This window comes from Pectinophora gossypiella, chromosome 20, assembly GCF_024362695.1.
Source record: "Pectinophora gossypiella chromosome 20, ilPecGoss1.1, whole genome shotgun sequence".
Classification (NCBI taxonomy): domain Eukaryota; kingdom Metazoa; phylum Arthropoda; class Insecta; order Lepidoptera; family Gelechiidae; genus Pectinophora; species Pectinophora gossypiella.
In genome coordinates, this window is record NC_065423.1 from 10085756 (window position 1) to 10097226 (window position 11471).

At 38.2% G+C, this 11471-nt stretch overlaps 4 protein-coding genes across 5 annotated transcripts in view; 2 read left to right on the top strand and 2 right to left on the bottom strand.

Annotated features, from left to right (window-relative positions):
* LOC126376233 (cell division control protein 45 homolog) overlaps positions 1-1609 on the top strand; it is a 14036-nt gene extending 12427 nt beyond the window's left edge. The window contains exon 10 of the mRNA XM_050023501.1: positions 549-1609. Coding sequence (XP_049879458.1) covers positions 549-690 — 142 coding nt within the window. The 3' untranslated portion in view covers positions 691-1609. The remainder of the gene's footprint in view (positions 1-548) is intronic.
* A 209-nt stretch (positions 1610-1818) lies between these two features.
* Positions 1819-8757, top strand: LOC126376255 (venom serine carboxypeptidase). 2 transcript variants are annotated; one of them, XM_050023555.1, is made up of 3 exons: positions 1819-1966; positions 4976-5695; positions 7696-8757. In XM_050023555.1, the coding sequence occupies exons 2-3, from the start codon at positions 5015-5017 to the stop codon at positions 8428-8430; spliced, it is 1416 nt and encodes a 471-aa protein (XP_049879512.1). In that variant the 5' UTR covers positions 1819-1966; positions 4976-5014; the 3' UTR covers positions 8431-8757. The 2 variants fall into 2 exon arrangements, with proteins under 2 accessions (XP_049879512.1, XP_049879511.1); XM_050023554.1 differs by lacking the exon at positions 4976-5695 and having other exon boundaries at positions 1825-1966; positions 6977-8757.
* LOC126376257 (venom serine carboxypeptidase-like) lies at positions 2293-4775 on the bottom strand. Its single transcript, XM_050023556.1, has one exon. The coding sequence runs from the start codon at positions 4593-4595 to the stop codon at positions 3186-3188; it is 1410 nt and encodes a 469-aa protein (XP_049879513.1). The 5' UTR covers positions 4596-4775; the 3' UTR covers positions 2293-3185.
* A 394-nt stretch (positions 8758-9151) lies between the features above and the next one.
* Positions 9152-10766, bottom strand: LOC126376265 (ATP-dependent RNA helicase WM6). Its single transcript, XM_050023567.1, has one exon. It carries the CDS (start codon positions 10617-10619, stop codon positions 9342-9344), a length of 1278 nt encoding a protein of 425 aa, XP_049879524.1. The 5' UTR covers positions 10620-10766; the 3' UTR covers positions 9152-9341.
* Between the last annotated feature and the right edge of the window lie 705 nt (positions 10767-11471).

The window sequence follows — 11471 nt, forward strand, 5'->3', positions numbered from 1 at the left end:
TGGCGGGATTCGGACTTTGAAGCGAAAACTTGGCGGTATACATTCAATAAAATCGTGTCAAATTAGGAAAGTACGCATCGTCTTATTACGTATATTAGCGCGTGGTGCTTCGTAACGCGGTCGGGTTATACTGCGACTCGGATTGACCGTTTTAGTGTATTCTAAACTAACTGATGTTCAATCTACGGTAGTAGTAAATCTATGTATTAGAAGCTTAGAAGACAGTGATTCATCTAAAAAAAGTAAATATTGAGAAGCTCTAGTCTAAGGATGGTATTAATAAACTAATCTCAGCTGAGACTGCCCTCAAGATCATGCTCAAGTCCCAGTTTTTATATAAGAACTGACACATTGACATGATCTTGAGGGCAGTCTCGAAGCTGAGATTAATTATACCACCCTAAGAATCAATCTCGCATAATATTTTTCTTGATAACTTAGTAGTTAAGATAGACATGGACCAAAGAGGAAAAGAAGCATTGTTGTTCTGATCAGGTTAGGTTATAGTTCCTAAACCTAATAATTATTCTCCTATGATTGTATTTCAGTCTCTTCGGCGCAGCGTTCGAGCAAGCGGCGGCTAAGAGCGGCGTATCAGTGTCCATAGACTATATAGACTCCTCTGTCATCACGCTGCCTACCTCCCAACGCACGCAGTTCCTTGACGCACTCACAGCGCTACTTGCGTGACACAGATAAAGAAATAGTCATAAAAATAAAATTATTTTTCGCTCAAAATATGCAACAAAAATGTATCGATTTTTACATTTAGTTATTCGCTGTTATAAGGGCACTGACCGCATGGTATACTTTTTGAAAATCAGCTGATCAAATATTGATGTAATGTTTACACAGAGTACGACGTTTCGGACCGTAAGCAGTTTGGGCCACTGAGCGAATCAACTAATGCTCTTTTTAAATAGGTTCTTTTGCAGCGCTGTGGCTGTACCGGTTCAAATATTCGCACCGCGGTCCGAAATGGCTATTGCCCAAACAAATCCGACAGCCAGTTCCGCTTATGACGCTTTTTCATCTCTGTGTGCGTTAGGCTTCAAACTCAGTACTCGCCACACGGCAACACATACGGAATGAGGGACTATCCAGGCTTCGTTCGTCAAAAACAATATAGATGGCGCTATAAAGATTTTCCTTCGTTTAACCTAATTTCAAGGATAACAAACATCCATCATCATCAGCCCATTAACGTCCCCACTGCTGGGGCACGGGCCTTCCCTATGGATGGATAGGGAGATTGGGCCTTAAACCACCACGCGGGCCCAGTGCGGATTGGTGGTTATTAACGACTGCTAATGAAGCCGGGACCAACGACTTAACGTGCCTTCCGAAGCACGGAGGAGCTCGAGATGAAAACTTTTTTTTTCTGTGGTCACCCATCCTATGACCGGCCTTTGCGAAAGTCGCTTAACTTCAACAATCGCAGACCGAGCGCGTTAACCGCTGCGCCACCGAGCTCCTCAATAACAAACATATGCATCTTTTATCTTTGTTTTTGGGTATAAAGGATGACCCTTTTTATTACACCCAGGCACAATTACATCTTCCACACATTATTATTTTGATCAAAATAAAGAGAAGCAATATATGTAGCATCATAATTTTATACATTTGTGATCCAAATATCAAGCAACAATTAGTTTTATATATGATTCTGCCATTACATTGTATTTTGAATAATGAGAAAATAGGTAATTATCACGCTAAATCTGTACAAAGTAATCTATATTGATTTTGAGGAATAGCTTTGATGATTAATGTTCAATGGGGACTGTGTTGTGTATAGGCCCTTATATAGGCAGCAATATAAGAAATATCCATCGCGATAAACGCACAGTACTGTTTTAGTGCGTGGTTTAATATTATTGCTGTTTTATAACCAACCTTATTGATATAAAATAAATACAGTTGAATTTAGAAAAGCCGAACGCAAATCAACTATTTTATAAAGGTATATAAAACTTTTTATTCACGTTCAATTTGTTTTGTTTTTGTTGCACATTTTTGGCTTTTATTTTTTAAATATTGTAATGAATAATGAAATAGTTCGTAAGTAAGTTTTTAAGACAATTATTGGTTTTTAATGGCTGGTCTTTTTTATTATCCATGATTTAAATAAGTTTAATTGAAGTAAAATCACAAATATTTTTAATTTACCTATTTCATTATTATCCATAATTGCACTTGATTCTCTCAAATTCATTCTGATTCTATAATTATGCACTCAATCCTATTTATTTTTCTAATTAATAAGGAACTCGAAATAAAAAAGTATAATTACAAGACAACTTTTATTTACCTATTCTTAAAATCATAATTAGGTACAATAGGCTAATTGACTGGGTCAATGATAAATTACAAAATGCTAATCTAGAAATAGAAGCCAATCTAAGATGATTAAAAATCAATCTTATTTTCCTTTTTGACTGATTTACGAATTTAAATTAAGAATTATAACAAAGAGAATGTCCCCGATTCCAGCAGACACCGCCTAATTTTATTTTAAGTTATATCCGTCATTTTCAAATCCGTCGAAAAGGAAAGGGACGGATGATTCAAAGCTCTTAATTTTAGGAAGAATGAATGAATAACCCGGGCGAATCAAAAGGTACGTCGCTGGTATGCAATCCGTTTGACGTGCTGTCTTCTTAACTGTGTCGGGTTATTGACGGATGTAAAATTTTTACACTGTTTAGATTTGTGCTTAAAATTGACGTGTGTTCCATAAATTTCATGCTTGTCGATTACCCGTCCCTTTCCTTTTCGGCGGATAAGAAAATGACAGATATAACTTAAAATAAAATTAGATGGTATTTACAGGAATTAGCACCAATGTTTGACTACAGTTATAGATGACGTCATACATACACGTGTATTTTTATACAATATCAATAGTTTTGATGTTTCGCAAAAAGTATCTAATTTGTTCTCTTGCCTATTGTTAAAAAACATCCTAATTTCCTATCCTTTTTTGTTCATATAATTATTAAATGTACACAATCATAGTCATGAGCAATATATTGTACCCATTTCAGGACTCTGTTACTAGTGAGACTTACGGTGCAATTTGTAAAAAAAACATGACATGATAGCGAAATGTATGCATATTGATGCTTGAGACCATACAATTACACTACTATAACTTAGATTATGTTTATGTGACATTAACTTCAAAATTTGTTACGTGTGAACTTAGTGATCATATCCAAAGCCCACTTTGGCTGGTCGTGAGGCACCATGTGTCCAGCATTACGTACTAATACCTCAGTCAAGTTGCCTGCTTTCTTCACGTACCCTGCCAGCTTTTCACCCACAAACCACATTTGCCTCTTCGCAGTTTTATATTCACTTGCACAGTTAAATTTCAATTTACGTAGAAAATTTTCTGTAAGAGGATACGCTACAACTATGTCTAACTGACCGTTGTAGAACATTATACGGTAGTAGGAAAGTAATTCGCTAATTTTACATGCAACCGATTTCATCATGTCATATATTAGATGTTCCTGGACTTCCTTCCCTGAATTAAACGGTAACCAACCAACGTGGATACTCTTTCTCACACTGTCATTTTCAAGTAACTTCGTAAATACAGATATGTCCGTTTTGTCATTTGTTACTAAGAAATTGTAGTAGTAATTGAAACCTGTGAAATTTTTAAAATAAGAATAATTAGAGACTTCACCGTCTAATAGTTTGTCCATGAGTATGTCCGCCGCTTCCCAGTCCTTCAATATGATTGCCGCTCTTATTTTGCCTTGTAAGTCTTCAAATAGCTTTAACTGTTTACTGTCTATCAAGCCTAGCTGGTACAAGTAATGGCCATAGTCCATCTGGTTCACTGGATCACAATACGCATTACCCATGGCTAGACCTTTCAAATTTATTTTCTCTGAGTTTTGAGTTGCTTTGTTATTCTGGCGATGAATCTCCATAGCTAATGACGGTATGTATTTTCCAGCATAAGATTCTCCTGTTATGAAGAAGTCATTGTATCTCAACTCCGGGAACAGTTCAAAGAATTGTTGCACACTGCTGTAGAGGCCTTTTGCTATGCAGTCTTCATCACAGCAGTATCCTTTGTCGTCTTTAGTGAAACTAAAGCCCGTCCCTACTGGATTGTCAATAAAAATTAAATGGTTGTTGAGAGCCCAGTGATACTTCCTCTGTGCAAAGCCTTCTTTCTTCGCTATCAGTGGACCTATTTCTGTGAATAATCCAAATAGCGAGGTGCCGCCCGGTCCACCCTGTAGCCACAGTAATACGGGAGCATTTGCGTTCTTTGAAAAAGGAGGGAAATACCAAAAATATTGGTTCGAGCTATAGTCTTCATCCACAGTGAAGAAACCGGCGTAGCTAGGAAAACCTATCTTATCTGTGAGTGGTACTCTGGATAAATTCCGAGCCAGATCTATATCTCCCCTCTCAAGGTACGGAGTCAGAAAGAGAGGGTCGCCGGCTCGTCCCCTAGTCTTCGCTTCCAACTTCAAGCGGGGGTACACATACGGAAAAAACACAGATTCTCCCAAAGAAAATAGGGTAAAAAAAATACATTGTATCAAAGGAATTTGATATTTCATTATCAAAATAGCTGTGTACAAAATAAAATAAAGAAAAACACAAAAATCCGCGTCCAACTTTTTGAACTGCACCAGTCATTGACCCTCTGACATTTCTTTCATTCATGTCATTTATATACCTACATATTTTTTTCTTCGGTTAAATGCGAAGTAGGTTGGGTATCGTAAAACGGAACGAACTTTCAGATTTGTTGTTGTAGCGCTGACGACTTAGGCTTGGGAGCGCAAGTCAGCGCAACTTTACACTTGCAAGGTATTGCTGTAGGAAATATTTTGTACGATAAATTAGACATAGCTACATTTAGGTAGGATTTATAGCTAATCTAATTGCGACTTTCGACATGATAATTTAAATTATTTCTGTTATTTTTATATTTCAGTTGCCTATAGCAGCTTATAGAAAAAAGTATCGGCTCGCTATGGATTGGTATTTGTGGGCAGTTCTCGTAATTCAAGCGATTGTATCGGCGCAGTGTCGCTTGCACCAGTACCCCAAGATACACCTTGGAGCTCGCGATGGCGGCGACCCCGGCAAACCGCTGTTCCTTACTCCATACATAGAAAGTGGAAACATCTCGGAAGCCAAACGACTTGCCCTTGTGCCATTCACCGAAAACCTTCGTATCATCAGTTACGCTGGATTCTTCACTGTAAATAAGACTTACGACTCCAACCAATTCTTCTGGTACTTCCCTGCAATGGTTCCAAAAAATAAAACGGCACCTGTAGTAGTTTGGCTGCAGGGTGGACCAGGCGCCACCTCTCTCTATGGATTATTCACTGAAAATGGTCCAATTCGCGTGCGAAATGGGAAATTCGAGCGCAGGAAATATAACTGGGCCCTGGGTCACCACCTTATCTACATTGATAATCCAGTTGGTACTGGATTCAGTTTCACAAATAACTCCAGAGGATACTGCTCAGATGAGACACAAGTTGGTGAAGATCTTTATTCTACTATGACCCAGTTCTTCCAGCTGTTCCCTGAACTGCAAGAGAATAAATTCTTCGTGACTGGAGAGTCTTATGGTGGGAAGTATGTGCCAGCCTTAGCCTACACTATTCATAAGAAAAACCCATCAGCTAAAGTCAAAATAAACCTTAAAGGTGTTGTTATAGGAAATGGATTTAGTGACCCTGAGCACCAAATGTTGTACAGCAAGTATTTGTATCAAATCGGCCTCTTGGACACGAACCATGCTAGAGTATTTGAGAAGTATGAGAATATGACTAGAGATTTAATAAGAAAAGAGCAATGGTATGAAGCTTGTGACACGTTTTATACATTAATGTACTTCTTTTATAATATGACTGGTTTTAGTTACTACTACAACTATTTACACACAAAAGAGTATAATAATAATGAAGACTTTGGACCAATGCTTCAGAAAACGTTTGTTCGCAAAGGAATACATGTGGGAGACCTACCCTTCAACGATGGCGCTGATGTAGAGTTATATTTGAAACAAGATATAATGAAGTCTGTTGCTCCTTGGATATCAGAGTTGCTGGACCATTATTATGTAGTTGTGTACAATGGCCAATTGGACATCATAGTTGCATATCCTTTGACTGTGAATTATTTAAGTAATCTCAAATTTTCTGGTTCTGAAGATTATAAGACTGCCAAGAGATACATTTGGAAGGTAGATGGAGAGGTGGCTGGTTATGTGAAGCGGGCAGGAAAGTTGGTAGAGATTATGGTAAGGAATGCAGGCCATATGGTGCCGGGAGATCAGCCAAAATGGGCATTAAATCTGATTAATAGGGTTACTAGTGAGACAATTTATGGAGCTCGTAAGAAACAATAGACTTCAAAGAGTTTTGGGGCTGTAATTGTATAACAAAATTACATTATAAAACGGGTTCAAAAATGATTGTTATAAAATAATTTATGTAAAGTACCTAAGTACTTACACGTGTACACACTCATACACATGTATGGGACTTTGCTGTAACTTGTTATTACACCTGTAAAGACTTATTATGTGAGAATCAATTGTTTCTGAATAAAGAAATTACGTATGATTCCTTTGTTTCAATTGCACACCATTATAAGTATCACAATGCTAAAATAATAAATTTTTTGGCAGGCTGTTTTATTTATTGCAAGTAGCAAAGTAACGTTACTTTTTACGTAAAACGGAACGGAGTTCAATTCAAGCGCAACTAAGCGCAACTTTGCACTTGTGTAATGTGTTTGTTTACAAAAAATATTTATATCAAGCCATTTCAATTTAAAATAATTTGCATGATAAATAAAACTAGCTAGGCCCGTAATTTATACAATTTATAGTTTATCAGTCTGCGACCTTTGACATAGTTATGTACGTGATTGATAGGCGAACGAACTTCTAAACCGTTGCTTTTTTATATTTCAGTTGCCTGGTACGGTTTGTAGAACAAGTATCGGTTCGCTATGGGGTGGTATTTGTGGGCAGTTCTCGTGCTTCAAGCTATTGTGTCAGCGCAGTGTCTCCTGCACCGGTATCCAAAGTTACAGCTCGAGCCCCGCGATGGCGGCGACCCCGGCAAACCGCTCTTCCTCACTCCATACATCGAAAGTGGAAACATCTCGGAAGCCAAGCGACTTGCTCGTGTGCCATTCACCGAAAGTCTTCGTATCAAGAGCTATGCTGGATTCTTCACTGTGAATAAGACTTATGACTCCAACCAATTCTTCTGGTACTTCCCTGCAATGATTCCGAATAATAAAATGGCTCCAGTAGTAGTTTGGCTGCAGGGTGGACCGGGTGCCACCTCACTCTATGGTTTGTTCACTGAAAATGGACCACTTCGCGTGCGAAATGGGAAGTTCGAGCGCAGGAAGTATAACTGGGCCCTGAGTCACCACCTTATCTACATTGATAATCCCGTTGGTACTGGATTTAGTTTCACAAATGACTCCAGAGGATACTGCACAGATGAGACACAAGTTGGTGAAGATCTTTATTCTACAATCACTCAGTTCTTCCAGCTCTTTCCTGAACTGCAAGAGAATAAATTCTTCGTGACAGGAGAGTCTTATGGTGGGAAGTACGTTCCAGCCTTAGCCTATACTATTCATAAGAAAAACCCATCAGCTAAAGTCAAAATAAACCTTAAAGGTGTTGCTATAGGAAATGGATTGAGTGACCCTGAGCACCAAATGTTGTACAGCAAGTATTTGTATCAAATTGGTCTCTTAGACTGGAACCAAGCTGGAATATTTGAGAAGTATGAGAACAAGACTAGGGACTATATAGGGCAAGGGGAATGGGAGAAGGCTTTTGACACATTTGATACATTATTGAATGGAGATTTAATTGATGGAAAGAGCATTTTCTATAATATGACTGGTTTTAATTTCTACTTCAACTTTTTACACACAAAGGATTATAATACTTTTGAGGACTTTGGGCCCATGATTCAGAAGACATTTGTTCGCAAAGCAATACATGTAGGAGACCTGCCGTTCCATAATGGCACCGAGGTAGAGACTCATTTGAAACAGGATATAATGAAGTCTGTTGCTCCTTGGATAGCAGAGTTACTGGACCATTATTATGTAGTTGTGTACAATGGCCAATTGGACATCATAGTTGCATATCCTTTGACCGTGAATTATTTAAGAAATCTCAAATTTGCTGGTTCTGAAGATTATAAGACTGCCAAGAGGTATATTTGGAAGGTAGATGGAGAGGTGGCTGGTTATGTGAAGCAGGCAGGAAAGTTGGTGGAGATTATGGTGAGGAATGCAGGCCACATGGTGCCGGGAGATCAGCCAAAGTGGGCTCTAGATCTGATCACCAGGTTTACTCATGAGAAAACTTTTGAAGATCATAAGAAGCAATAGATGTCAAAGATACTGATATAGTCATGTAAGAAGGATCCATTGTCAAAAGGGTGAATGTTAGTAGGTATAATAGTAACTTTCATGGGGTTGAAATTTTATAAGACAGTCTTATGTGACACAGGTTCAAAAATACTTCTGGGAGTATAAGAGATAGTTTTAAAACTAAACAAAAATTGTTGGTGTTTGTCAGAATCAGCACCATTTGCTATATATGTAAGCACAAAGTGTAATTTGATAACATACTTGTGTATGGCTTTTGTTATTGTACCTATAAGGAAAGACTTATGTGAGAACTAATTGTTAATGAATAAACAACTTATGAATGTTTCCTTGTGTTTAAAATTTACACCATAATGTACCTACTTTCAAAATAATCTTTAGAAATATGAAAGTTCATCAGTGTGTTGTTTAAGCCTATTGTGTAGAAGTATTTATTCTACAAATAATATTATTCTTATTCATAATTGTCTATAACATGAACATTAGTATTTGTTGAGGGTGGAGCCTGGACTAGGAAACACTGTGTCTCCAGGCCTTCAACTCCAGAATTACAGTTATAACCTTATCTATGTATAAAGTATTATAAAGAAATTAAAAAAAAGTATTTAAAAAAATAATAATATGTAAATATTTTTTACTAAAAGATAGGGTTTGAGTGGGTGTTGTATAATGTCTGTTTGTTTTTTGTTTTGGGTTGGAGGTATGAATTAAAAACAGTCAATTGCCACAATATCAATGTCAATTTAATTACTTTTAAGCCTAGAATTAACTGTATTTGGACATTACTTTGCACTTATACAAACCAAGATCCTACTTATGTAGAACTTTTAAACAAGTCTAGTCAATGACAAGTTTTGAAACTAGTGAAATACCACAGTTAGTACAAAAGGGAATGAAAACAGAACTTAAATCTATCGTCCTTCAATGTAAGTAGATAATTCGATCTCCTCGGGCAGCTCCGTAATGTTGACATCAAACCTATCTTGAACTTCATTCAGGATCTTCGCATCTGCTTCATCAGAAACCATGGTAATGGCTAAACCCTTGGTACCAAAACGTCCAGCACGAGCCACTCTATGCAGGTAGGTGTCGGAGTCTTCAGGCATATCATAGTTGAAGACAATATTCACACGTTCAATGTCCATGCCTCGACCAAACAAGTTGGTAGCAACCAAAATCCTCTTCTGGAAGTCCTTGAACTGCTGGTAACGTGACAGACGTTCATCCTGGGTCATGTTGCGGTGAATTCCGATGGCTGGGAAGTTCTGATCAGTCAGTAACTGAGCTAGAGCTATGCATCTTTGCACTGATTTCACAAAAATGACCACTTGGTTAAATTCCAGCACATCCAACAACTCAAATAATTTCTTGTTTTTCTCATTCTCCTTGAGCTTTACATAATGTTGTTGCAGCCCGTGGAGTGTCAGCTTGGCCTCGTCATCCACATACACTTCCATAGGGTCTTGCATAAACTTCTTGCACACTGGTCTGATCTCCTTGCTCAGGGTAGCAGAAAACATCATCACTTGTTTTCCATGAGGTGTGTTCCTGAATATTTCCTGAACGTCTCGCCTCATATCCAGAGATTCAAGCATCTTATCACACTCGTCCAGGATAAAGTGCTTCAAATGTTTCAAGTTGAGTTTTTTGCTGTTGACTAACGCCAAAATCCTGCCGGGAGTACCAACTACGATGTGGGGACACGCAGTTTTCAGCACTTCCTCGTCTTTCTGTATTGGCATACCACCGAAAAATACTGACACCCTGACGCCCGCCATGTACTTGGAGAATCGTTCATACTCTTTGCTGATTTGGAACGCTAGTTCTCTTGTGTGGCACATAACGAGTACGTAAACGTGATTTTCAGAAGGTTCCAGTTGTTGCAGTGTGGCCAAAACAAATACAGCCGTTTTACCCATACCGGACTTAGCTTGGCAGAGAATATCCATACCCAACACAGCTTGCGGAATACACTCATGTTGTACTTCTGATGGATGCTCGAAGCCGCAGTCGACGATGGCTCGCAATATTTCTGGCTTCAGTAGGAAATCTCGAAAGCCGGAACTGTGAATGGATACATAGGATCCTTTAACCTCTTTCTTAGGCGGCGCTTCCGTGGCCCCTTCGGTGGTTTGCTGATCCGCTGCCTCTTCATCTTCGTAGTCCAGAAGATCATCGTTATCAGCCATGATTGATAGATTTGATACTAAATTTACTGTTTGTATATATTTGTACTCGTTATGAGCACGTGAAATTTATTTTTAAAACGTATTTCACAATAATGGCGTCTTCGGCGTCAATTCAACAATGGCGGAGCGAAGAGGCCGGCGGTAAAAGTGTTGCCAATCATTGATTAAAAAACCTACCAAAGCCACAATTTTTATAAAATAAAATTCATTAACACGTTGCCAGTCCAGTGCCCCCAACGTGGGGGCACCACAAAATATGATGGCAAGTCCGTGCCCCCACGTGTGGGTCACGGGGTTCATATAACTTCGAACTACGTTTTCGGGCTTGGACTTAGGAGTACGTTTATGTAATTTACTGGACTTATCAGCAAAGGATGAAGTCATAGGATGAAAAAAAAACAATCCACATTTTGTTTTTCGTGCGGGAAATATGAATTATTTTCTACTGAGTAAGACAAAAACGTTATTTTATTAAAAAAATATATTTATTTATATCAAAATTCCGCGACTTTATAATTTGTCTTCAATATCTTCATTTTCATACAACAGTTTCAATATCTGATATGATGCTTTCAGCGTCCCTAGCGTTCCAGAATCCTCTGGATATCCCTATCCGGTAAAATAGACATTTTATGCGCAAAAGTGAACGTACTATATCGGAATCAAAACAACAACTGTTTCGAGTCTCAGATAAGTGTGGGAATTATAATAATTGCTGAACTACTCGCAAAGTAAAATAAAAAATTTACTCCCAAGTCCGTGGGATCACATTATTTCCTCCTCATAAGTCCGTGCCCCCACATGTGGGTCACGGGAAAAACTGCTGAAAACTGAAAGGAAAAATGATTTTTC

Bases quoted from the DNA above. Each gene is read 5' to 3' on its own strand.
- LOC126376265 (XM_050023567.1), bottom strand. From the start codon at position 10,619: ATGGCTGATAACGATGATCTTCTGGACTACGAAGATGAAGAGGCAGCG.
- LOC126376255 (XM_050023555.1), top strand. From the start codon at position 5,015: ATGGATTGGTATTTGTGGGCAGTTCTCGTAATTCAAGCGATTGTATCG. The intron at 5,696-7,695 runs CTTAAAGGTGTT...GTCAAAATAAAC, and splicing joins CAGCTAAAGTCAAAATAAAC to CTTAAAGGTGTTGCTATAGG.
- LOC126376257 (XM_050023556.1), bottom strand. From the start codon at position 4,595: ATGAAATATCAAATTCCTTTGATACAATGTATTTTTTTTACCCTATTT.